General features: G+C 49.8%; 1 protein-coding gene across 5 annotated transcripts; it reads left to right on the top strand.

Moving 5' to 3' along the window:
• Positions 1-4,598: 4,598 nt before the first annotated feature.
• Positions 4,599-20,668, top strand: ABCD4 (ATP binding cassette subfamily D member 4). Of its 5 annotated transcripts, XM_027552415.1 has the most exons (19): positions 4,599-4,753; positions 6,276-6,394; positions 6,528-6,655; positions 7,898-8,037; positions 9,587-9,703; positions 10,059-10,184; positions 10,824-10,874; positions 13,108-13,202; positions 13,439-13,560; positions 13,669-13,760; positions 13,943-14,032; positions 15,873-16,081; positions 16,258-16,349; positions 17,038-17,074; positions 17,443-17,492; positions 17,916-17,968; positions 18,284-18,360; positions 19,195-19,310; positions 19,470-20,668. In XM_027552415.1, the coding sequence occupies exons 1-19, from the start codon at positions 4,716-4,718 to the stop codon at positions 19,536-19,538; spliced, it is 1,821 nt and encodes a 606-aa protein (XP_027408216.1). In that variant the 5' UTR covers positions 4,599-4,715; the 3' UTR covers positions 19,539-20,668. The 5 variants fall into 5 exon arrangements, with proteins under 5 accessions (XP_027408216.1, XP_027408217.1, XP_027408219.1 ...); XM_027552416.1 differs by lacking the exon at positions 10,824-10,874 and having other exon boundaries at positions 4,617-4,753; XM_027552418.1 differs by lacking the exons at positions 6,276-6,394; positions 6,528-6,655 and having other exon boundaries at positions 4,617-4,753.
• Positions 20,669-27,212: the final 6,544 nt, after the last annotated feature.

The raw sequence follows: 27,212 nt of genomic DNA, 5'->3' as shown, positions 1-27,212 counted from the left end.
GGTGTGTGTGTGTGTGTGTGTGTGTAAAAAATAATCACACATATAAGTTTGCCTATGCATGAAACATTTTTGTAAAGATTCCTAAGAAGGTGTGAACAGTCATTTCCTCTGGAGCAGGAAAAATAAACATATTACTTTTCACAATATGCCCTATCCTATGTGGACATTTTTTATCATGTGTGTTTTAAAATTTTCAATTAACCTAGAATTTAAAATGAATGAGACAATATAACATGGGCATTTCTCCCACGTTGCTATATAGCATTTAGCTCTGATCACGGCCAGGTCCTTTTTAGATACTTGCACAGAGCTCTCTGATGTCAGAATGATTATCATCCCACTTCACAGAGAAGCAAACTGAGGCAACTTGCCCAAGGTCAAACAGATATTAAGTGGTAGAGCAGGGATTTGAATCCACATAATCTGGCTCAGAAGTCCATGTTCTGAACCACTGTGGCCATGTAGCCTCTCTCACCCTTGTTAAGGGCTGCAAAGTATATTCCACAAAGTGATTATGTCAAACTTTTCACATCCTTTCCTTCTCTGGTAGGAATTCTGTTTGTTTCTAGGGTTTTGCTGTCACCCTACCACTCTGCAGAAACATCTTCCAGACTAACCCTTTGTGCTCCTGTATCCATAGGAGAAGTCCTGGGAGTGAAACCACGTCATCGTCTGAGGCTTGGTACTTATTACCAAATTAATTACCTTTTTTTTTTTCCCTTTAACCAATTTGTCTCCCTTTGTCTTTGTATGAGAGTGAGAAAGCAGCCCCAAGACTGGCAGTCGTCGTAGTAAACAGTATGAGACAGCGGCCCTTGTGAGGTCAGGGACTGTCTTGCTCAACTTTGTTCAACAAAGATTTACTGTGTCCTTACAGAGTGCTTCTGGACAATGGTGAACACAGTGGACGTGGTGCCTGCAGCTGACAGTCTGTGGAGAGAGGCATGAATGAACTAAACACACAAAATGAAAATATAATACCAAGCTTCAATAAGTGCCTTAAGGAGAAAAAATAGGGTGTTATGGGAAGGAATAAGAGTCCTTCTTGGAGAGAAGGAGGTTGGAGAGGACTTTTCTGAGACATTACAGTGGAGACAGAAGGAAGAGGAGAAATTAACAGCAGGGGACAAGGTTGTCTCTTGGTGCCTTAAAAGTTTAGAGTGGATAGTGGAGCCAGGGTGCTAGAGACTTTGGAACCATTGAAGGGTTTTAAGCAAGGTGTTGATCTGTTTTTGGCAGTCTCCCCTGGCTGTCATGTAGGAGCTGGATTAGAACAGCAGCAAGAATCCAACTGGAAAAACCAGTTAAGACATTTCTGCAAACAGGAAAGAGATAAATGTGGTTAGACTAAGGTGATGGAGGAGGAAGCTATAGATTAAGAGTTTTAGAAGACATATCGATTGACTACAATGTGTGGACCTTATTTGGGTCTTTATTTTTTTTTAAATAGTAAAAAAAAAAGAAAAGGAAATATCACAGTTACAATGGGAAATTTTAACAGAGGTATCTGATATTAAAAAATTATGTGTTTAAATTTTAGGTGTTTCATTAGGTTTCCACTACCCTACTTCAGGATTAAAGTGCTGGAAATTATTTAAAAGATAATTTCGAAATATAAACAGAAATATTAATGAATGCTGTGATGTATAGAGCATTTTGTAAAGTTTAAAGTAATAAACAGTGTTAAGGGGCCCTGGGACAAACACCAAACCAGAATACCTTTGAGAGTGAAAGGCGACGAGAGCTGTAAACAGGGGTTTTCCTAGCAGGTTGAGGTTGTTTGCCTTGATACTTCGGTTGCCTTATTAATTTTTCAGAAACTGTCTCCTGACATGTTTATTTTTTTTTTGATTTTCGAAGTAACAAAGACATACTTAGGAAATCACACTTGAGACTAAGTCATGCTCTTGCCACGTCTAGAAATCACTTAGTTTTCTTCTCTCCCCTTTTCTCCATCATGAGTCGGATGGCCCTCTCTATGGCTCTGAGACGGCGGTTTTCAGTGCTGGGGGCAGGGGGGTGAGACAAGGCTAGGGTTTTGCTCCTCTCCACCCTCACCGTTCAAGGGACATTTGGCAATGTCTGGAGACAGTCTTGGTTGGCACAACTGGATCTGGGGTAGTGCTGCTGGAATCTAGTGAGTAGGAGCCAGAGATATGGCTCAGCATCCTACCATACACAGGACAGTCTCTCTACTCTGCCAAGAAAGAACTACCAGGCCCCAAAAGTCAATAATGCCGAAGCTGAGAAACCTTGCTGTATGATTCCTTTGTCATAGCACTTCACAAAGACAAGTGATACTGTCCGCTGGTTGACCTTTCCAGCTAGACTGTCAACTCCAAGAAGACAGGTGATACGTGTATCTTGTTGAGTGTTTGGAATATAGTTGACACTTAAGGACTGAAGGAAGAGGGGAAGGTACATCTAGCTTCAAACTTAGGGCCCTGGGAGATCATGCTGCTCATCATCAGCCAGTTGACAAGCATTTCATTCATTCAACATTTAACAAATATTTATTAAGCACTTACCTCACACCTAGTAGCAGTGTTTGAGGTACTGGGATAACATCAATGAGCAAGACAGAGTTCCTGCTCAATGAAATGTATTCTTATAAAGGAAGACAAACAATAAAGCAAAGAAACAAGATGATTTCAGACAGGGATAACTATCATGAAGACAATAAAAGTGTATTGTAATAGTGAATGTCGGAGCAAGGATAGCATATTCTAGGTAGAGTGAGCAGCTGACATCCTATTGAACTAATGATGAGAATGAGCCAGTCATGGAAAGCTTTAGGCTAGGGAGAAGAATGATCCAGGCAAAGACCCTGAGACCAAAATAAAGTGGCCAATAAAAAAGACCAAGGTGAGAGGACCTGATCACTTGTGCCATGGAAACATTTGGATTTTATTCTAACTGAAATTGTTAAAAGATGTTGTTAAAAGATAATTCTAGGCAATTCCCTGAAAATCCAGTGGCTAGTGATCCACACTGTCACTGTGAGAGCACAGGTTCAACTCCTGGTGGAAGAACTAAGATCCCTGAAGTCCTCACTGCATGGCACGGTCAAAAAGAAAAAAAAAAGTCATTCTGGTGTCTTTAGGAGAACGTATGAAACATGTATGAAGTGAAGTGAAAGTCACTCAGTCGTGTCCAACTCTTTGCAACCCCATGGACTATACAGTCCATGGAATTCTCTACGCCAGAATACTGGAGTGGGTAGCTTCTCCCCTCTGCAGTGAAACATGTATCACTTCAGTTCAGTCACTCAGTCGTGTCCAACTCTTTGAGACCCCATGGACTGTAGCACACCAGGCTTCCCTGTCCATCACCAACTCTGGGAGCTTATTCAGACTCATGTCCATTGAGTCGGTGATGCCATCCAATCATCTCATCTTCTCTCATCCCTTTCTCCTCCTGCTTTTAATCTTTCCCAGCATCAGGGTCTTTTCCAATGAGTTAGTTCTTCGTATCAGGTGGCCAAAAAGTATTGGAGTTTCAGCTTCAGCATCAGTCCTTCCAGTGAATATTCAGGACTGATTTCCCTTAGGATTGACTGGTTGGATCTCCTTCTTGGACTCTCAAGAGTCTTCTCCAACACCACAGTTCAAAAGCATCAATTCTTCCATGCTCAGCTTTCTTTACAGTCCAACTCACATCCATACATGACTACTGGAAAAACCATAGCTTTGACTAGATGGACATTGTTTGAAAAGTAATGTCTCTGCTTTTTAATATGCTAAGTTGGTTATAACTTTTCTTCCAAGGAGCAAGCATCTTTTAATTTCATGGCTGCAGTCACCATCTGCAGTGATTTTGGAGCCCCCCAAAATAAAGTCTGTCACTGTTTCCATTGTTTCCCCATCTATTTGCCATGAAGTGATGGGACCAGATGCCATGATCTTAGTTTTCTGAATGTTGAGTTTTAAGCCAGCTTTTTCACTCTCGTCTTTCACTTTCATCAAGAGGCTTTTTACGGTGGTGTCGCCTTTATATCTGAGGTTATTGATATTTCTCCCGGCAATCTTGATTCCAGTTTGTGTTTGATCCAGCCCAGCATTTCGCATGAGGTACTCTGCATATAAGTTAAATAAGCAGGGTGACAATAAACAGCCTTGACCTACTCCTTTCCGGATTTTGAACCAGTCTGTTGTTCCATGTACAGTTCTACCTGTTGCTTCCTGAATTGCATACAGATTTCTCAGGAGGCAGGTCAGGTGGTCTGGTATTCCCATCTCTTGAAGAATTTTCCAGTTTGTTGTGATTCACACAGTCAAAGGCTTTGGCGTAATCAATAAAGCAGAAGCAAATGTTTTTCTGGAACTCTCTTCCTTTTCCGATGATCCAACGGATGTTGACAATTTCATCTCTGGTTCCTGTATAATTCGAAACAGGTATAATTCGAATTACAAATACTTCGGTCACATTCTCCGCGCCTTCTTGCGTAAGGGGAATCTGTTCATATTCAGGAGAGGGCGCTCTAGGCGCCGGGTCGACAGACAGCGCTCTGGTTCTTTTAGAGAAGTCGGTCGCTTCCGGGAGCGGCTACGTCGCCCGGCGCCTTCCTCTCTATCCGCCCGTCTCTGTGGTAGCCGGGTCCAGGCCCCGCCCCGAACCGGGGCCCCGCCCCTCGTCGTCAGGCAGCGCGCTCTTCGGACTATGCCCGGAGCTGACCCGGGGGCTGCCCGGCTCCCGCGTCGGCCAGATCCCTGTTCATGGCGATCCGGGGGCCCGGGCCCCGGCCTGGCGGCAGGTTAGAAGGGCGGCTGGGGAAGAGGGCCGGGCCTTGGGACGTCTTACTCGGGGCTGTTTGGGGAAAAGATACAGCTACCTTCCAACTTCATAACATGCTGTGATTTTTCAAAAACTTTTTTGTTCAACATTGTGTTTTTGAGATCGTGCATGCTATAGTAATCTAGTTTTCACTTCTGAGTGCTGGGTGGTGCTACGGTCTTGAGACCGCAGTTAACTTACACATTCTCCTAGTGATGGACACTCGGAGAAAGCAATGGCACCCCACTCCAGTACTTTTGCCTAGAAAATCCCATGGACGGAGGAGCCTGGTAGGCTATAGTGCATGGGGTCGCTAGAGTCGGACACGACCGAGCAACTTCACTTTCACTTTTCACTTTCATGCATTGGAGAAGGAAATGGCAACCCACTCCAGTGTTCTTGCCTGGAGAATCCCAGGGACGAGAAGCCTGGTGGGCTGCCGTCTATGGGGTCGCACAGAGTCGGACACGACTAAAGCGACGTAGCACCTGCAGTGATGGACACTTAGATTGCTTAGATTTTTCTTTGGATTGTTCACCCCAGGGTAGGATGCTTGATCACACTTAATCCTGCTAAATTTGTTTTCCGGAGTGATCACACCCAGTGTCCCAACACCACTGCCTAAAGGTTCCTGTTTCCCCTCAGCCATCGACCCCCACCCATCCAGGGTTTGGTATTGTTTGGGTTTTCTAATGTGTATCAACTTAATCAGTGTAAGGTGGTATTCCATTGTGTTAACTTTCCTCTTTTAAGTATTTGCATTTCCCCTTATCTAAGTCCTTTTCCCACTTTTCTATGGATTTCCTGTCTTCCCGAGGCAGGAATTTCTTGTATGCCTGGATTTTATTACCTTGTTTATTTTCCACTCTGCAAATTTTATTACCTTGTTTATTTTCCACTCTCCAAGTCTTTGAATCTATGGCACAATGTTGAACAAAAATACTTAATTCTAAGTTAAAGTTGTGAGTTTTCCTGCTTTTTAGTTTTTGATTTGGAGGTCTTATTTGAGAATGGATGTAGCGGGTTTCCTTGTCTTGTGGCTAAAATTTCTTTATTAATTTAGCTAAAGGTTTTTGGTAAATAACCTTTCATAGTGAAAGTGAAGTCACTCAGTCATGTCCAACTCTTTGGGACCCCATGGCCTGTAGCCTACCAGGCTTCTCCGTCCATGGGATTTTCCAGGAAAGAATACTGGAGTGGGTTACCATTTCCTTCGCCAGGAGATCTTCCTGAACCAGGGATTGAACCCGGGTCTCCCGCATTGTAGGCAGACACTTTACTGTCTGAGCCACCAGGGAAGTCCTAACCTTTCATAGCATTGTCAACTTAAAGAAATTCCTTTTTAATCCCCTGGTCTGTTCCCAGCCTACCATCTTCAGCATTTGTAAAACATTCTTTCTGTGTGGCCTCAGCCCCAACCCACAACAGGTGTAGATAAGTTTAGTCACCGCTCTCTAAGGCTCTGTTGTCCTCTTAGGCTTCTCTCTGCTTCTCTTCTTCAGACCCAGGTTAGATTTGCAATTTCTCCAGCGGTTCCTGCAGATACAGAAGGTTTTGTTTCCCTCTTGGTCATCACAGAGTGCCTTGATGTTCCTGACCCTTTTGTGTGTGGCCCTCCTGGGTGAGTGAATGAGCCCAAGCTCGTGGGGTCCTTTTCCTTCTTTGGGGTGTTGATTACACAAAGATACGAGAAGCCTTCCTCTGACTTTTCTCACCCCTCGTTACTGACTCCTGACTCCTCCCCCTCCCACCAGAACAACTGGTGATCTACCAGGTTGGCTTGATCCCCAGTCAATACTTTGGAGTCCTAGGAAACAAAGATTTAAATGGATTTAAGACCCTGACGTTCCTGTCTGTGGTGCTCATCGTCCTCCAATCCATGGTAAGGTCTTCTCCCCACATCTCTCTTCTCCTCCAGCCTAGTATGATGTCTGTCCAGTGCCCGGTGGGACTTAGCCGTCAGGAAGCAGGAACCAAGCTGTGCGTGTGTGTTCCTTCCCTCTTCTGGGAACACGGGGTCAGAACTCTAGGCAGGGCATTGATCTTGCCGGTTGGCCCACATGAGACCATTTCTGCAATTGTTTCAAGCTCTTGGGGCTTGGCCACAGGGTTCTGGTTTAATTCAGCATTTAACAGAAAAGATCACTGTCACTTCTGTTCCCAGAAGTCTTGCCTCAGGGAGCTCAGAGCCCCTGAAAACAGGGCCCAGCAGCCAGAGCTGCTGCTGTCCTCTGGCGCACTGAGACTGTGACTGAGCCTGGCACTTGTCACATCTCCCAGCCTTTGCACCTGCTGCTTCCTCACGGAACGGCCTCCTCCCCGAACCCCTCATTCACTTGCTTAATGCCTGCTGACTTTTCATGATTCCTCTGCTATCACCTCCTTTAGATCATCCTCAACTTTTCTTTCATGTTTCCTTTACCCAACTCCCCCCCTTTGAATTACTGATTTTTTTTTTTTTTGCTGCACCATGAGGCATGTGAGATCTTAGTTCCCTGACCAGGGATCAAATCTGGGGCCCCTGCCTTGGGAGCTTAGAGTCTTAGCCATTGGCGCACCAGGGAAGTCCCGTTAATCCTTTTGAGTTTACCTCTGCTCTAACACTCCTTACACCCTTGGGACTGTTTTTTCACTAGACTGTGAACGCACTGTTACCTCCCTCGTGCTTAGCCTACAGAGGCTCCATAAATGATGAGAGGCAGGGCTCTGCTAGGACTCAAGCCTAATGCTCTCTGTCAGGCTGCACTACCTGTTTTCTTGGGGGAGGCACTTCTCATCACACTTTGGCACTTCTGTTGGGTCTGCTGTCAGTAAGCACCTATGTATATAGAACCCTGTTCCAGGTTTGAGGGGGGCAGAAAAATAACATAAATGGAAGAGAAGATACTGTCCCCAATCCCCAGAGGCAAGTGGGGGCTGGTCCTTTGGTGAAGGATTGAACATATGAGTGAATGAGGAAGGGAGGAATCCCATGACTTGAGGCTTTAACAGGCCCCAGTGCTGAGTGGACAGACTTTGGGCTGGGACTGGTTGGCAGAGGCTTTCCACCAGCCTGAGCTGAGAGCTGACGCTTGCAGGAAGAATTATGCATCTCTCCCTTCCCGTTGTCTCCCCCACTGCTCAGCTCAAGAGCTTTGACCAGTTCACCTGCAACCTGCTGTATGTGAGCTGGAGGAAGGACCTCACTGAGCACCTCCACCGCCTCTACTTCCGCGGCCGCGTGTACTACACCCTCAACGTGCTGCGTGATGACGTCGATAACCCGTAGGCGCCCCTTGTCCGTCCTGGCCACCCTCTACGGGGTTCATCCATCTGGGCTGACTCAGCCCACCAGAGGCCCTGCTGGGACCCCATGAGGTCATCTGCAGTTATCTGCAAATGTTGTTGCCCGGAGCCACGGTGGGAGGGTGCTCTGCATGCCTGAGGAAGGGGAGCTGAAAGAAGAGGCCAAGAGCAGCTCCCTTTTGTCCATTTCATATCCTGGGCCTCCAAACAAGGCACCCTCTAAAGACTGAGATAAAAGTCCTTGCTAGAAAAAAGCAAGAAAACGGGCACTCTGATTTTTACCAGTAAAAAATTGCTGCTGTCTAGGACTCAGTCTGGGATGCCTGTCCCCATTCTGTCACCTCTCAGGTTCACTGAGTTCTAGGTTCCCTTACAGGTGAGGAAACTGAGGCCCAGAGAATGCAAGGGATTGGCCCAGGCTCATGCCTCCCTGGGAGTTAGGAGTCATTGTGGCCTTGGTGTTGGGATGGGACGTATGGAGTCTCTCTTCACACTCATTTCCTCCCCACTCACCACCCTTCTAAGCTCTTTGTTGCCTGAAGTAACCTTTCCTCAACTTATGCAGAGCTTTGCAGCGGAGGCTCTTGGGAGGCCCTGATGCTGCTGTTTTTTTTTTTTTTAACACTCCTAAGTCACGTCAGTTGTGTCCAACTCTGTGTGACCCCATAGACAGCAGCCCAACAGGCTCCTCTATCCCTGGGATTCTCCAGGCAAGAATACTGGAGTGGGTTGCCATTTCTTTCTCCAATGCATGAAAGTGAAAAGTGAAAGTGAAGTCGCTCAGTTGTGTCCGACTCTTAGCAACCCCATGGACTGTAGCCTACCAGGCTTCTCCGTCCATGGGATTCTCCAGGCAAGAGTACTGGAGTGGGGTGCCATTGCCTTCTCTTTTTTTTTTTTTTTAATATTTATTTATTTATTTGGCTCCATGGGGTCTTAGTTGAGGCATACGAGCTTAGTCAACCTGTGGTATGTGGGATTTCGGTTCCCTGACCGGAGATCGAACCTGAGAAACCGGTGGATTCTCAACCACTGGACCACCAGAGAAGTCCCACCCTGATGCTTCTTGACTTTCTCTTCTAGGCATCTACTCCATGGTTGAACCCATCCAGAGCTTCCACAGCCACATAGCTAAAATGGGGGCGGGCTCCGGCTCGTGAGGGAGAGGTTGGGAGGAGTGAGATAAGCCGGATGGCTTTCCTGATCATCCAGAAACTCAGGTCCCCCACCCTCGAGTCCTTCTTTGGCTCTGCTTGGAGCCAGCTCAGGCCCCTTGGGTGCTGGACCGTTCAGTTGCCATTTTTTTTCTGAGGGGTGGGCTGAAGTGCCATAAGAAGCCACTTTCCACAACCCTGTTTGAAGATCCTAAGGGTCTCATTGCGTTTAGGAGACCAGCCCTTGCCTGGGTCCCTCTTCCCATGGAGTCGTTGCAAGGCAAGGTCAGAATAAGAGGTAGGCTGGAGCTGCCTTAGCTCTCACCCTAGAGCCCAGCTCCCTGGGTCCAGTCACTGTGTGTCGTTGGCTCCAGGGACCAGCGCATCAGCCAGGACGTGGAGCGGTTCTGTCGGCAGCTCAGCAGCATGGCCAGCAAGCTGATCATCTCTCCCTTCACCCTCGTCTACTACACCTACCAGTGCTTCCGGAGGTGAAGCCTCTCCTCCCGCTGGCATGCCCCCCGTCCTCCTCTACCTGCTGGTTCCCCGGAGTCCCTCACTCCCCTGCCGGAGGGGAGTCTGCACTCCCGGGTCAGGGTCCAGAGAGGTCTTTCCTCCTTCCCACCTGCACCCCGGGAAGTCTTCCCATCTTGTGTGTTCGGACCCCGGCCCTCCCTTTGGCCCTTAATGTGTCACTGTCCAGGTACTGGGTGCCCCCACGTAGGAGTAGAGGCCCCACAGGGCTCTGAGATGGGACAGAGGCTGCCCAGAACGGGGGCAGGAGTCAGGGCCGAGGCCTGCGGGCATATGTCCCTCTCCACACCCTCCCTGTCTCCCACCTTTCAGCACCAGCTGGCTCGGGCCTGTGAGCATCTTCGGGTATTTCATCCTGGGAACCGTGGTGAACAGAGTGGTGATGGGTCCCATTGTGGCAAAGCTGGTGCAGCAGGAGAAGCTGGAGGGGGATTTCAGGTGTGTCTCCCTTGCTCGGGGTTTCTGGGCCAGGCATAAGGCATAAGGAATGGGATCTGGAAAAAGGCTGCCTGAGTTTAAACCCCAGTTATGCCAGTCACTAGCCATGCTCTTGGGGGAGGTCTTTAACCTCTCTAACTTCCATTTTCCCATCTCTAAAATGGAGATGGTACTGTCCCCGATGGAGAGAATCGTAAGGGGAATTAATGAGATGATACATGAGCAGCAGTGAGAATGGTGACTGGTTGGCCCTCGTCGCTGTCATCCCTTGGCCTTCTCACATGCTTCTGTTCCAGACGCCCTCATTCAAGTCAGCCCGTGGATCTGGGCCCTGCTCTGCGCTTCCTGGCCGCCTCCTTCAGACCTGGCCCTGGGAGGAGGAGGGGCGGTGGCAGTTACGCGCCTGTCCTCTCTGGAGCGAGGCAAGGGGCTGCCCTGTCTGCAGGGCTCCTGCCACCCCACCCAGGCCTGGGATTTCCCACGCTGTGACAGTTCAGGGAAGGGTTGGGCTGAAGCAGCCACAGTGTTGAAGGGGAGCCGTGTTCCTCTTTGCCTGGAGGTCCTGTTGATCCAGGACTCTGAAAGGAGAGGGCCCAGTCCTGCCCACCGTCAGCACACATTTACCTCTGGTCTGCCCAGGTTCAAGCACATGCAGATTCGGGTGAACGCTGAGCCTGCTGCTTTTTTCAGGTGAGTCTCCTGAGATAGTTGCCCATCTGCTTCATCAGAACTGATCAGGGAGATAGATGGCAGAGAAGGCAAGGTGAAATCATCCAATCCTTCCACCATCGCCAAGGCCGGGGGCCAGGCATCCTCACATTGGCTGTGACCCTCTCCCCGTGTCTCACTGTCCTCATCTGCCTCATCCTTCTGTCCGTGGCTTTGCTTCTGAAACAAGTCCTTCCTCCTCTTGGTGTAGCGCGGGGCAGAATTTGTTTTTAGTGAAATGAGTGCCTGCTTCATTAGCTTGCTGATGACTATAAGGCATTGCCTCTGTTTTTCTGTCTGTAAAAAGGTGGCTTTCCACCAGTGCCCGAAGCCCAGTGACGTCCACCTCTGATCCTGCGTCTCTGTGGCGTGGGAGGGAGTGGAGCCTCTCAGATTAGAAGACCTGCTCCCCACAGACTCTGTCCTGACAGCTGTGTTGTGAAATCCCATTCCTTCCCCTGTGGCCACGGCAGGTCCCTGAACTCTGCCTCCTGTAAGAACTCTGGACTCTTGTTTGGATTGATAGTAAGGGCCCAGAGGTTTGTGTTTAAGGAATGGAAGTTTGTCCTTGGATCACCTGGATCTAATAGCCCCAGGACTTTGCTCTTCTGTCCATCTCTGCTGTAGTTTGTAGCTGCCACCACTTGGGGGGCACCAAGAGTTTCAGGAGTCTATGAGAGAGGTTGAGGGGCTTCCCAGGTGATGCTAGTGGTAAAGAGCCCACCTGTCAGTGCAGGAGATGAAAGAGATGTGGGTTCGATCCCTGGGTCAGGAGAATCCCCTGGAGGAGGGCATGGCAACCCACTCCAGTATTCTTGCCTGGAGAATTCCATGGGCAGAGGAGCCTGGTGGGCTACAGTCCATAGGGTCGCAAAGAGTTGGACACAACTGAAGCAAATTAGTATGCACTCAGCATGCCTGAAAGAGGTTTGTTGTCGGGAGCAGGTATAGCTGTTAGTTCAGTCGTGTTGGACTCCCTGCGACCCCATGAATTGCAGCACGCCAGGCCTCCCTGTCCATCACCAATTCCCAAAGTTCACTCAAACTCACGTCCATCGAATCGATGATGCCATCCAGCCATTTCATCCTCTGTCATCCCCTTTTCCTCCTGCCCCCAATCCCTCCCAGCATCAGAGTCTTTTTCAGTGAATCAACTCTTCGCATGAGGTGGCCAAAGTACTGGACTTTCAGCTTTAGCATCCTTCCTTCCAAAGAACACCCAGAATTGATCTCTTTTAGAATGGACTGATTGGATCTCCTTGCAGTCCAGGGGACTCTCAAGAGTCTTTTCCAACACCACAGTTCAAAAGCATCAATTCTTCGGTGCTCAGCTTTCTTCACAGTCCAACTCTCACATCCATACATGACCACTGGAAAAACCATAGCCTTGACTAGACGGACCTTTGTTGGCAAAGGTATAGCTGGGCCTGTGCTAAATTGTTTTTGGATTCTGCAACCTCTGCTCATGAAGCTTTGGGCCCTGGGGCGAGCAGGTTGGTTCTTGGGGCTCTTGAGTTTGTTCTCCTGCAGCCTCTCTGTCCTTGATACTAAATCTGTAATTCCTTCTCTGTCCTCCCCTAACCTTTCTGCTTGGAGAATTTCTGCCCATCCTTGAAGCTTGAAGTCACCGTCTCCTGGGCGCCTTCCCAGACTCCCTTAGTGATCAGGCCTGTTTGCTTCCATAGTCCTGCAGACACACGGCTTATGTAACACTTTCCATATGTTCCAGGTGGAGAAGGCATGCATTTGCCTGCCGGGCTGTTTTATCCACCTCTGTCTGGCTGACTAGCACCAAGCCTGCCACCTAGTGACTGCTCAGTGTATATTTGTTTAATAACAGCAGTTTTTTTATCGGGAGCCACTCATATGTCTGGCGCTTTAAATTCAGAAATTTTCATGTGAGCCTATTACATAGGTTTTATAAGCTCCTTCTCATAGATGAGTAAACTGACACTCAGAGGCTTAATAACCTGTCAGTGTTATCCAGCTAGTCACTGGCCAGAGCCAGAATTTGAACCAGGTCTGCCCACTCTATAGAGTTCCTGTTGTTTCCACAGGCAAAACCAGGTTGAATGAATGCAGCAATGGCTGACTGCTAGTGGCCAAAAGGGTCTGCAGGAAAGATCACTTGGGTGGGCCTGGTCCCGAAAGGGGAGTGTGAGGAGCCTGGCAGAGGCTCTCTATACCCGGTGGACATCCCGGCCTTTATCATCAGGGCTGGTCACGTGGAGCACATGAGGACAGACCGCAGGCTGCAGCGACTCCTGAAGACCCAGAGGGAGCTGATGTCCAAGGAGCTCTGGCTGTACAGTAGGTGCAGGAAGTCCGGAGGCAGGAACCACGGGGCGGGGATAGTCTATGGCACCCGCCCCCCCACAAGCCCCTCCTCCCTCTCTGCACTGATCAGCTTGCCTTTGCTGTGAGTGTCCTCAGGAAAGTGAGAATCCGGGAAATCACTTGAGACGCCGCTTGGCCTCCTGTTCCCCTTGGAGCACACACGCTCAATGCCTGGGTCTCTCACCCTGGGTCTCTTGTGTCTTCTGCAGTCGGCATCAACATGTTTGACTATCTGGGCAGCATCCTGAGCTACATTGTGATTGCGATCCCCATTTTCAGTGGTGTCTACGGAGACCTGAGCCCCACAGAGCTCAGCAGCCTAGTCAGCAAGGTGAGCCTCCCTCCTGGGGAACGCTCCCCCAACCCCCAGTCACACTTGCTCCCCTGCCCTTCGGCCTTGGAGTCAAGGCCTGGGCTCTCTGCCCTCTATCCTGTCCAGAACGCCTTCGTGTGCATGTATCTCATCAACTGCTTCAGCCAGCTCATCGACCTCTGCACCACGCTCTCCGACGTGGCGGGCTACACACACAGGTGAGGCTGCCTCCGGCCCCGCCGGGTCCTGAGCCAAGTGTGTGCTGCTGGGAGAAGTAGCCAAGGGGAAAATAAAAGAGCAGAAAAAAACTCACCAAATACTTGTGGGCGTGAGAGGAAGAAAGGAGAAAGGCCTTCACCGGGGCCCCTAGACCCTCCTCAGGCTTTCACTTCTTGCCCAGGATCGGGGAGCTTCAGGAGACCCTGCTGGACATGACCCTGAAGTCACAGGATGGGGAGTTTCTGGATGAGAGCCAGTGGGACTTGGCCAGGTAAGCCCTGGGCCGGCAGCACAGTGATGGACCATGCGGGCCATGGAACCGCCCCGGAGACTGGCCCTTTCTCAGCTGGCAGGACAGTCCGGCGGAGCAAATGAAAGAAACCCGTGTCGTGTGCAGGCGTGCTGTAAATGTTCACCATCCATGTCACGGTTGCGGCATCTTTGTTCATTTACACCATCCTCCCATCTGCCTGGGCCTGAGCTAATGAAACTCCAAGTAGCATCCCTCCTCTTCCTTTCTTCCCTCTTCCTCCTACGGAGCCCTGCTGCACCCGCCTCTTTCCTTGGGGCCTGTCTGTTCTTTGTCCCCGCACAGGCTCAGAGGTGTCTTCATTCATGTATCCTTGAAGGCTCTGGGATGTTTCTGACCTTTCTGGGCATTGAGGATTTGTCTCGCATCCTCACTTTTCTTTAGCAGTTTACCTAACCGCTCTCAATATCTTCATATCCATAGGAAGATGTTCGTGGAACCTTCGTCTTAGGGTTGTTGTGGGGATTGGGTCTCCTAGTTCATAGGAGGTGGTTTGGATGGAGGCCGCAGAGTAAGCTTTGAAAAAAGGAAACAGGCTGAATTTCAAGAACTGTGCTCAACTCTCTTCTTAGGAGCTAACACCTTAACTGTTGCCTCTGTTAAGAATGAAAACTTCATGCATCTCTGAACCCAGGGACTGGGGTGGGCTACTGGGGCAGGGACTGTAGGAAACTGGAGTTGCTGTTCTGTGGGGAAGATGGGCATCCACGGAGAGCCAGAAACTCCAGAATAGGTTAGTATTTCCATTCCCCTTCTGACCTTCAATCACACTGTGAGGCTGTGAAAACTTCTTGACATTAGAACTAGACAGATGCAGCTCTGTGCCCCTGAGGCAGTTACTTAGCCACCGGACTCAGTTTCCTTATCTGCCAGGGGATAACCGCTTTGGTACCTGGCTGGTAAGACTGATTAAGATCAGTCAAGGGCAGGACTTGGCCCAGCCTGCCACAGAGTACATGCCCAGACCACCTCTCTCAGTTTGCCAGGGCTACCATAGGACACCCATAGCTACCATAGCTACCCACCGTAAACTGGATAGCTTAAAGAGCAGAAGTTTATTTCCTCATAGTTATGGAGGCTGGAAGTCCAAGGTCAAAGTGGCGGCAGCATTGGTTTCTCCCCAGGCCTTGCTCCTTCACTTGCAGGCAGCTGCTTTCTCACTGCATCCTTCCATGGCGTTTTCTCTGCTTGTTCGCCCCCTGGTGTGTCTCTCCCTCTTCTTAAAAGGACAGCAGTCCTGCAGGATTAGGGCCCTACCCTCACAGCCTCTTCTGAATGTACTCACCTCTTACAGCTCAGTTGGTGAAGAATCCGCCTGCAATACAGGAGACCCTCGTTCAATTCCTGGGTCAGGAAGATCCGCTGGAGGAGGGATAGGCTACCCACTCCAGTATTCTTGGGCTTCCCTTGTGGCTCAGCTGGTAAAGAATCTGCCTGCAATGCGGAAAACTGGGGTCCGATCCCTGGGTTGAGGAGATCCCCTGGAGAAGGGAAAGGCTACCCACTCCAGTGTTCTGGCCTGGAGAATTCCATGGACTGTGTAGTCCATGGCGTCACAGAGTTGGCACGACTGAGCGACTTTCACTTTCACCCCTTTCAAGACCCTGTCTCCAAATGCAGTCACCTTCTGAGGTACAAGGGTTGGAATTTCAGCATATGATTTCTGAGGTCACAACTGAGCCCATGGCAGCCCTTCCCCCAGTCTGGAGGTGATTCGCCCCCGAGGAGAAGGGGCTCCCCTACTCCCAGCAGCACTGACAGTGCTTATCTTCCCCTCATCTCCTCCCTTCTTGGACCCCAGGGGCCCGGGAGGGCCAGCAACAGAGCCAGCAGATACAGCTTTCCTCCTCGAGCGGGTCTGCATCTGCGCCCCCTCCTCTCACAAACCCTTAATCAAGGACCTGAGCCTGAAGATCTCTGAGGGACAGAGCCTGCTCATCACAGGCAACACGGGCACCGGCAAGACCTCCTTGCTCCGGGTTCTGGGCGGCCTCTGGGCAAGCGCACGGGGTGAGGACCAGCCTGGCCCGTCTCTGAGCCAGCCTTGGCCTGGGGGGTTGGGGTGCATGTGTGTGCGTGTGGGTATGTGTGTGCATCTGTCTGTAAGGATCAAGCCCCTTGGAGGAGAGTGAGGAGCAGTTACCTTTCGGAAGATGCCCAAACAAAGGTTTCTGTGGGCCCTACAGGCTCAGTGCAGATGCTGGCGGACTTTGGACCCCATGGGGTGCTGTTCCTGCCCCAAAAGCCTTTCTTCACTGATGGGACCCTTCGGGAGCAGGTCAGCCCGGGACCCACCCCACCTCCCAACCTGGCCCTGGTAGGGTGACAGGTCTCAGCCCCAGAGAGCTGGTGCAGCAGGCAGGGCATAAATGAACCATGCCTAGCAAGTGAGGGCAAGGACCCCGAGGTCCAAGCCCACCTGGTAGCATTGACCACAGGTGCTGGCCCAGCGGGGCCGGCCTGCCGTCCCTGGCCAGGGACTGGAGGTCTGAGCCTGGGGCGAGGGAGGGGTTGGGGTGGGCATATAAATCAGCAGTGGGAGCTGTTGGCCAGGTACGGGGAACAAGCAGCGTTCACGCTGTAGCAATTTTTAAAACAATGATAACACTACATCAGGTGGTTTTTTCTGGTCCCCAAGCTCCAGCAGGTCTAAATGGTAGGTGACAGACTGCTCCTGTTTTATATTCACATCTGTGGGTCAGGCCATGTACTCAGGGCAGCTCCCGGAGGCAGGCTAACCTGTGGGGGCCATAAGCCAAATATCACACGTATCTGTTGAGCACCAGCTTGGATTCTGGGGGCCCTCCTTGCTGTCTGTAAGCCCAGCTCCTCAGCCAGAATGCTGCTTCCTCTCCTCGGGTGGAGAGGAGCCTGGTCTCTGGCGGTTCCTGCTTCCGAGCGAGGGTGGGCTGTGTGCCGTCCCATCTCTCCTTGGCCCTTACCCCAGGCCCCTGTGGTTTTACCAGGTGATATATCCCCTGAAGGAGATCTACCCAGACTCAGGTGAGCTGGGCCCCCTCGGGACATGTCCCCCATCCCACTGTTCCTTCTCTGCCTGTTGGGGGAGGCCCCCCACCAGGCTGCTGGTTTCTGGTTGGGTCCCCTCCACTGCCTCCTCTGACTGGTTACTGTTTCAGGGTCTGTACCCTGACCTCACCTTGTTCTGTCTTCCCCCCTGCAGAGGAGAGACACCCATGGGAGGGAAGGGACGGATCACATCCTTCCCTGGCCATTCCCTAGTGTATTAAGTGCTGTAACCTGTCGCTTAGAACCCTGGGCCCCATTCTGGTGCCCCACCTCTGCCCGCCCCCTGTCATGGTGCACCCCATCTATTCTGGCCGCCCAGAGGCACTGACTTCTGCGTCTTGCAGGTTCTACTGATGATGAGAGGATCATGAGGTTCTTGGAGCTGGCAGGCCTGGTAAGTGAGGGCAAGGACCCTGAGGTCCAAGCCCACCTGGTGGCACCAACCACACAGGTGCTGTCCCTGGCCAGGGTCTGGAGGTCAGAGCCTGGGGCGAGGGAGGGGAGTAGGGGTGGGCATATAAATCAGCAGTGGGAGCTGTTGGCCAGGTATGGGGAACAAGCAGCGTTCACTCTGTAGCAATTTTTAAAACAATGATAACACCATGTCAGGTTGCTTTGTCTGGTCCCCACGCTCCAGCAAGTCTAAACAGTAGCTGATGGACTGCTCCTCTCTGCTTTGGGCAGACTGCTCGCCCAGCCGCTGCTTACTAAGCTGCCAGGGATAGATGTATGTGGTGGGACTGAGGCGGTCCTCAGGATGGGAGGAGGCAGGGATGGGCCCTTCCATGGACCCATTGTTCCCTCTGGTGTGTTACAGTCCAGCTTGGTGGCAAGGACAGAGGGTCTGGACCAGCAGGTCGATTGGAACTGGTAAGGAGGAGGTTGGGGTGCTCCAGAAACAGCTCCCCCAAAGATAGTGGCTCCCAGGGGTCCTGGCAAGGGATGAACTGACTCCTGACCCCGAATCCCAGGGCATAGCTTGCCCATTAGGGGCCTGGTTCATGTCCTTGCGTACAGAGCTTTGGCCTTGTCTCGTGTGGGGAGTGGGGCTCTAGTGGGAAAGTGGGGCGGGCGGGTATGGGACAGTCTCTACAGTGAGAGCCTCTTCCTCCCCAGACCATTCTGTGCAGAAGCCAGGCTATATGTTCCTTCCTCCAGCCGGCCTCTCCACTTCCCTTTCCGCAGGTACGATGTTCTGTCCCCGGGAGAGATGCAGAGGCTCTCCTTTGCCCGGCTCTTCTACCTGCAGCCGAAGTATGCAGGTGAGGTTCGCCCTGTAGGCGCATGTGCCGTCCAGGTACTGTGTGCGCTCAAGGTGTAGCGGCGTGTGGTTCAAGGGCACCTGGAGAGTCATGGGTACGGGTAGGAGAGCACACCTGTGCCTGGCCAGGCGTCTCTGTCCCTGCCGAGGGGGACAGCAGAACTCTGCCCATGAGGCGGCAGTGCTTGGCATCCTCAGGTATATATAAAACTGCTCAGTCGTGTCTGACTCTTTGTGACCCTTTGGACTGTAGCCCACCAGGCTCCTCTCTCCGTGGGATTTTCCAGGCAAGAATACTGGAGTGAGTTGCCATTTCCTCCTCCAGGGGATCTTCCCACTCAGAGATCAAACCCGAGTCTCCTGCATCACAGGCAGATTCTTCACCACTGAGCCATCTGGGAAGCCCCTGTATATTAAACTACCGAGTCTTAGGCTTTGAGCCAGTGTAGCAGCTGGAGGCAGCCTTGAGAGGGCTTCTGAATTTGGTCCTCAGATTCTGCCATCTCCCCAGCCGTACCTGGCAGAGAGATGGCAGGTATGAACTTTTCTAGGAACTGAGGGAACTAGGATTTCTCGGATTGAGTGGTCCAAGGCAGTGGCTGGTGTTCATCCATAGCAAGCTGAAGGATTTTGTCCTGCTGCTGGCAGTGGCTTCCCACATGAAGCCTCACCCTCTCTTTCTATGGCCCATGGCCTTCCTAAGGCAGGGCTCCTGGAAGGCAGAGCAGTTTTCAGCCTCTCATCAGGTCCCAGCCAGAGGTGGGCGTGGGCTGGAGGAGCAGCAGAGGTGGGTGGACCGCAGGCCCCACATTTTCCCTCTGGGTTCTGTCCCCAGTGCTTGATGAAGCCACCAGTGCCCTGACCGAGGAGGTGGAGAGCGAGCTGTACCGCGTCGGCCAGCAGCTGGGCATGACGTTCATCAGCGTGGGCCACCGACGCAGCCTCGAGAAGGTACCCGTGCCCACAGGATGGCCTGAGGACCAGGAAGAACCCCAAGGCTGGGCCTGGTGGGGGGCCCGCGGAATGGGGAGTGGGGATGGCAGAGTGGGCAGGGGGTCGATCACAGCCAGGGCAGCCTGATCGCCGCGTGGTGGTGGTGGTCTCTTGTAGTTTCACTCCTTGGTTCTGAGACTCTGTGGAGACGGAAGGTGGGAGCTGACCAGAATCAAAGTGGAATGAAGCCAAGGCTGGGCACCAGAAGGAGAGCCAAGCTCAGGAGGTCGGGTCCCCAGGAGAGACCAGGAGGGCTGGCGGGCGAGGAAGGAGCCCCAGGTTTGCCTCGCAGTGTGGGGAACGCCGGCGGCAGTGGGCTCAGCCCACGTGTGAGCCTTCACACCCCTCATCCTGCCAGCGTGCCTCCTGCTACCTCAGCCACCGCTTTGTACACTTGAAATGCTGATCACTTACGTATAACCTCAGACCACGTTTTCTAAAGAAAACGAACTGTGGGATCTATAAGAGATGATGGGTCGGGGCTGTCCCTGGTGGCTCAGTGGTAAAGAGTCTGCCTGCCAATGCAGGAGACATGGGTACAACCCCTGATCTGGGATGATCCCACATGCCGTGGAACAACTGCGTCTATGCACCACAACTATTGAACCTGTGCTCTAGAGCCCATGCTCCACAACAAGAGAAGCCCGTGCACGACAGCTAGAGAGTAACCCCTGATCACAACCAGAGAAAACCTGCATACAACAATAAAGACCCAGCACAGCCAAAAAGAAAAAATAAATAATGAATAAATACAAATTAAGAAAAGAGATGAAGGGTCGCAATGGAAGAGTGTATTGGACTTGGGAGTCAAGACAGCCAGAAGTCTTTTAGATCACTTCAGTTTTGCCATAGGAGACTTTAATCAGCTATGTAAATTTTATAACTCTTTTAAAGAAAAGATAAACCTTTTTTTCAACATGTAGCTTTCCCATTTTCTCTTTCTTCATAAGATGATCTTTTTTTTCTTCTTTGTGGCCACACAGTACAGCGTGTGGGATGCAGGATCCATGTGGGATGCAGGATCTTTGTTCCCCATCCAGGGATCAAACCCATGTCCCCTGCAGTAGACGTGCCGGGTCTTAACCACTGGACCACCGAGAGGTCCCTAAGATGATCTTTTTAGTTGACTCTCCAGACTTGTCTTTGAGACCCTGAGGGCCAGAGCAGGACTCTCCGTTGTGTTGAACCTTCTGCCCCTGGTCGTTCACTGGCATCTCCCCAGTTGCCAGTTGTCCCTCAGCCACTAACCTCAAGGGCCCTTCTGCTGTTCTAATCTCAACCCAGATGAAAATAAATTTCTAATATTTTTAAGTTAATTCATTTCCTTAAATGCATTTTTAAAGAAAAGTTTACACTTGATATAAATAGAAAGTAACTAAAAATTAATACAAATGGTGTTATGAAATGACAGCCCAATACTGTGCCTACACATGAGACTTGGTGTCTGTACACAGGGAGGTTAAGGGATGTGACCATGGAGTCAGACACACCAGCACCCATCTATTCCCCTCAATAGATGTGGGGAAATGGAATAAGAACCACAAGGCTACAAGGGATGATTTCCTTTGTATAAGACGAGGTTATTTCATGCCTGTTGATACCACTGGAAATGATCCCAGACGTGCGGTCGAGTCCCAGACGTGGGGAAATGCTGCCCCGGGTAACAAGTCATCCCCCTGCCCCCACCCCATGGCTTAGCTGGCACAGAGGCCTGGAGCTTATTCTCAGCTCCACCCCTTGAGGGCACTAAAGCAGTGTGTCCGGGTGCTGAGGGGCTGAGAACTCTGGGATTGGCACCTGGAGTGCCCAGTCCCCGGTGAAGCCTCCGTAGGAACCTACAGGACGTCAGTGCTGAGAAGGCCCATGGCAGCCCTTCTCTCCGGGGTGAAAGGGACCGTCAAGGTCAGCGTCTGCTTCAGGAACCTTCCCAGACTTGACTCTCCCAAACCATATCCTGCCGAGCGCTCTTCTGGCCTCTGTTCAGACGCTGCTAGCCTTGGGGGACGTCCATCCTCAGACCCCTCCAACTGAGGAGAGCTCTCCCCTAGCCAAGGGGAAGCCTGTCTCCCTCAGGAGCGCCCTGACTCCCACCCCTTGGACATGTTTTAAATTGTGGGGGTTGGGTGTGGGAGGACTCCCTCGCTGGTTTAATTTCTGGACTTTTCTCAATATAGCAGAAGCTCCCCTCAGCCTTTCTGTGACAGCCTTGCCTCACTGATTTACTTCATCCTCATAAGCAGTGGCACCCCACTCCAGTACTCTTGCCTGGAAAATCCCATGGATGGAGGAGCCTGGTAGGCTGCAGTCCATGGGGTCGTGAAGACTGAGCGACTTCACTTTCACTTTTAACTTTTCATGCATTGGAGAAGGAAATGGCAACCCACTCCAGTGTTCTTGTCTGGAGAATCCCAGGGACGGGGGAGCCTGGTGGGCTGCCGTCTATGGGGTCACACAGAGTCGGACACGACTGAAGTGACAGCAGTAGTAGCATAAGCTCCGACTCCTAAGCCTTTTTCACAAGTGCTGCTAGCAGATTATTATAGAGACCAAGTTTGTTCCTCTGCCTTGAACATGTTTCCCACACTGTTTCTGTTCTTAATACTCAAGTACCCAGTGTTCTCCCTTGCAGAAACTCTGCCAAGAGAAAGCTGTTCTTAGGGGCAAACTGTACGCTCTTCCATCACCCGTCTCAGAGATGGTGGCTACTGAGAGTTGTAGATGAATTGATACAAACCTGCATGAGGAAAAATCAGGTATTGTGTCCTTATGAAGAGGACTAAAGTGTTTATTTTAAATGTTTTAAAATAAGCCAGAAAGATGATATCCCAAACTTAGGTCTCATTCTGCTGCCCAGGAGTCTACACAGACCCACGTGGATAATCCATTGAAATGTTATCCTTATATACATCAGTCTTCTGAAGAGTCCTGGAGCCATGGGACAGGGCAGAAAAGCAATCTTTTGTCATCTCCATCAAGTATCTGCTTACCTACCACATCCACTTGCGTACCACCCCAGTCATTTTGGGATGAAGGATGATAGACCAGTCTCTGCTCTGCCACAGCCCACAGGGAACTGTGCTCTGTGTTCTGGGGACAATCTCCCAGGAAGCCAAAGAGCAATGCTGGGTGCCCTCTGTAAAAACTGCCTTTCCAGAAACATTGTCTTGTTCCTGACATCCCATCTAGGTGTCGGAATGATGCATGGGCCTGGGCTAAAGCCTACGTCAGGAAGGAACCCCTGGAAGCACAAGGAGTTGTCAGGAGAACCCGTTCCTGGAGAATAAGCTAGCTGAAAGGGAGCGCAGGACTGGGGGGCTGTCGAGACTGCCGTCCTGCCAAGGAGGTAGGGAAGTGTAGACAGCTCAGGCAGGGAACATGTGCTGGGGAACACTGTCCTTAAACCCCTGGCAGGGTGAGGCTGGGTAACTGGCCAGTGAATTTGCCCATCTGTAGGTAGTTAAGGGTTTTGAAGGTCAGATGCCTCTGGGGGCAGTTTCCATGGGAAAGTCTGAAGACAGGGCAGAGACTTTTACCCAGTGACAGCTCAGACCAGGCCCCAGACCCAGAACTGCCAGATCTCAAGGGATTAAAGGAGGAAATAGACAAGACTCAGTCCTGAACCGGCGAAGGGATTCGTGCAGAGCTGGTGTGCTTAAGGGAACCCCAGCTCCCGCCACATTTTCTTAAGAACCCTGTGAGGAAGATGTTTCCTTTTCTTTCCTTTTTACCCCTGTTGAGGGGTCAGCGCTCTAGGGCCTGAAATGACTTAAGAATCTCCAGTTCAAAGTGGAATTCCTGAGCCCCTGCCCCGCCCCCACATGCTGCATTCATCTTGCCCATCTCAGGGATGGCGCTTCCACTGTCAACCCTGAGCTCAGGCTAGAGACCTGAGACCCTCCACACCTTACCCATATCCAGCCCATCACTATGTCTGTGGGTTCTGCTTCCAGAATACATCTGACATCCACTCCTGCCGTCAGCATCTCCACCGGGACAACTGTGGCTGCCCAGTCCCTGGTCTCTGACACTTCACCCAACCACATTCTCCACAAAGCAGCCTGAGGGACCTTAAAAATGCAGACTAGCTGCTCATTACATTAAAGTCCAAAATACTGAGCCTGCAAGGCTGCATTCTCATCCCTGTCCTTGGGAGCCCATTGACCTCTGCGTCAGGGATGGGCCAAGCTGGGCCAAGTTGCTCCTGCTGAGAGCTTTGTTCCCCATGCATTCCTGGAAGCACACAAACTCCCAAGACTGACTCAAGGAGAAGCAAAATCTGAATAGATCTATAACAAATGACTGAATCCGTAATCAGAAACCTCCTAGCCAATAATCTGAAGGCCAGTGGCTTCACTAGTAAATTCTACCAGTTAAACAGTGTTTCATATCAGTCCTCAAAATATGCCAGAAAATAGAAGCAAAAGGACACTTCCTAACTCATTCTATTAGGTCAGTATCCCCCTTCACGAAAGCCATATAAAGACGTTACAAGAAAACTTCAAACAAATATCCTTTATGAATATAGATGTAAAGATTCTTAACAAAATACTAGTGGACAGAATTCAGCTGTATATTGAAAGCATTATACACCATGATCAAGAGAGATTTAGCCCAGGCAAGGCAGGGTGGTTCATATGAAAATCAATCAATGTAATACACCAGTAGAATGAAGGGGAAAAACCGTATGATCATCTCAATTGGCAATTGGTGCAGGAAAAGCATTTGATAAAATCCAACCCTCTTTTATAATAAAAGCACTCGATAGACTAGAAGGAAAGGAAATTTCTGAAACATGATAAAAGACATATATAAAAACCCTACATCATACTCAGCTGGTGAGACTGAAAGCTTTCCCATTAAGATCAGGAACAAGACAAGAATGACTGCTTTTAACACTCTTATTCATCATTGAGGTTCTGGCCAGAGCAGTTAGTCAAGAAAAATAAAAGGCATCAAAGTTAGAAAGCAAGAAATAAAGCTATTTGCAGATGACATGATGATATATTTAGAAAATCCTAAGGAAAAAAGACTACACAAAATATATCAAAGTCAACAAGGTTGCAGGATACATATGCAAAAAATCAGTTGTATTTCTGTATACTGGCAATGGACAAAGTGAGAAGGAATTAAGAAAACAATTTTATTTACAATAACATCAGAAAGAATAAAATCCACCAAGGAGATGCAAGATTTGTACTCTGAAAATATAAAACACCGCTGAGGGACTTCCTTGGTGGTACAGTGGGTAATACTCTGCACGGGGCACAGGTTTGATCCCTGGTCAGAGAACTAAGATCCCACATGCTGTGAGAAGAAAAACAATTACTGAAAGAAAATAATGGAATGAATTACCCGAATGAACAATTTGGCCAACTCACTGCAATAGACCACCTAAGCCTGGGAAGAAACACTAGGAAGTTTCTTTGAGAAACTGGGGTATTCGAAAATGACCCTGTGTACTAGGGAATTTAGAAAGCTACATGCATGGCCAGGACAGGATGCATGTTCAAAATAGACCTGAGAAGACCCTAAGCTTTCACCTCTGGCTGGTCGCTGGGCTTGGTCGAAACAGGAAGTAAAGGTTAAAGCAGAGTTATAAGCTGCTCGCTAAGTGTTACAGGAGTGGACAGCAAAGAGCCAGCCTATAAGGACTGGAAGAGATGAGTTGTTTGTTTTTAGCTTCTGGTAAAAATTGTAAAAATACTAGTCAAACAGAGACTTCAAATGAACATACATGACCCAGGATGACAGTCTTCACAAAAATAGTTGGGGAAAGTTATTAAACAGATGACTGCAGTCTTCAATAATCAAAAACAGTAACCTCTGAGAAAGGGAGAGAAACTGATTTCCAGGGTTACCATATTATAATATTCAAATGCTCAGTTTTCAACAAAGAAAAATATACAAAGAAACAGGATTTTGACCACTCAAAGCAGGGGAAAATGGGCAGAAACCATCCCTGAGGAAGCCCAAACATTGGACTTTTTAGGCAAAGGCTTTAAAAACGACTGTAATATGCTCAAATCGCTACAGGAAACCCTAGAGCCGGTTCTAGCTTTGGCTCTAGTGCCAGCGCTGGCAGCTCGCACTGACTCTCCATCTGTAACTGGTACTGGAGCTGGAGCTACAGCTGAATGTAGCCCTGCAGCTGGTGTGCGAGCTGGTCCAGGGACTGGCGGAGCCTCTGCACTGGCTCTGTCCTGTCGCTGGCCCTAGCTCTGGCGTTGGTGTTAGGGCGGCGACTGGAGCTGGTCCCAGCTCTGGACTTGCCAAGGGCTCTATCATTGGCTCTAGCTCTGGAGCGTGGGCTAGAGCTAGTGCTGGTACATGCCACGTATCTTTCCTCCTCCACTGCTCGCTTGACATTTCTGGATAAAGAGGATAGAACTGGAGAGGAGGGTGCCAGTGGTTGGAGGGGATTGACAAGAACCAAGTGAAACAAGTGCAAGAAGATAACCCAATGTCAGGATTGGGGGAAGTATCCTAACGGGGAGTCAGGTGTGGCAGGACCACTTGCAGTGGGGAAGGATGCAGAGAAGCAAAGGCTTGAGAGGTGATCATGTTATTCACATTTTACAGACCTTTACACTTTACACCTGATGTGAAGAGCTGACTCATTGGAAAAGACCCTGATGCTGGTAATGATTGAGGGCAGGAGGAGAAGAGTGACAGAGGATGAGATGATTGGATGGCATCATTGACTCAATGGACTTGAGTTTGAGCAAGTTCTGGGAGATAGTGAAGCACAGGGAAGCCTGGCATGCTATAGTCAATGGGGTTACGAAGAGACACGACTGAGTGACTGAACAACACTTTAAGAGAGAACCTTGTCATATTAACTTACAGAATGCACAGGCAGATAATGTACCATGGGTCAGCAAGTGCAAGAACAGAAGATAGAATTTCAAGGAGAAATTGGCACATCCACAACCAGAGTGCAAAGTTTTTAACAAAAAAAAAGGAGTAATATAAAATGTTTGGTGACTTCTCTGGTGGTCCAGTGGTTGACTCTGCACTCCTCATTCCGGGGTCCCAGGTTAGATCCCTGGTCAGGGAATTAGGTCCCACATGCCACAAGTAAAGGTCCCGCAGGCCACAACTAAGCCCTGGCACAGCCAAATTTTAAAACATATGTATTTGAACAGCTCAGCTAATGGTTACATAGAACACTGCACTCCAAAATGAGAGAAAATATATGTTTTATAATACATGGAATATTTACAAAAATTAGCCACAGATTCGGAGAAGGCAATGGCACCCCACTCCAGTACTCTTGCCTGGAAAATCCCATGGATGGAGGAGCCTGGTGGGCTGCAGTCCATGGGGTCACTGAGAGTCGGACACGACTGAGCGACTTCACTTTCACTTTTCACTCTTATGCATTGGAGAAGGAAATGGCAACCCACTCCAGTGTTCTTGCCTTGAGAATCCCAGAGACAGGGGAGCCTGGTGGGCTGCCGTCTATGGGGTCACACAGAGTCTGACACGACTGAAGCGACTTAGCAGCAGTAGCAGCAGCAGCCACAGATTAGCCTAAACCAAGCATCAATATATACCAAAAGATCAAGAGGATGAAAATAATGATCTATGATCATAATACAATAAAATTAGAAGTCAATAATTTCTCATCCCACAAAAATCCCATATACTTGGAACTTTTTAAACACTTAAAATATTCAGGAGGGAAAAAAATGGGATTTAGTAAATATGCAAAACTGAAAAGAAAAACTCTACATGTAAGCCTTTTGGAATGCCACATACTAAAATTAAGAATTGTATGACAAAGTATCTTAGGTATTAAGTATAGTTAAGTATATTAAGTATATTTTAAGTATTTAGTAAAGAAAAAGAGTATAATGA

Source organism: Bos indicus x Bos taurus, chromosome 10 (genome assembly GCF_003369695.1).
Source record: "Bos indicus x Bos taurus breed Angus x Brahman F1 hybrid chromosome 10, Bos_hybrid_MaternalHap_v2.0, whole genome shotgun sequence".
NCBI classification, from domain to species: Eukaryota; Metazoa; Chordata; class Mammalia; order Artiodactyla; family Bovidae; genus Bos; species Bos indicus x Bos taurus.
This window is presented reverse-complemented; position numbering and strand designations above follow the sequence as displayed.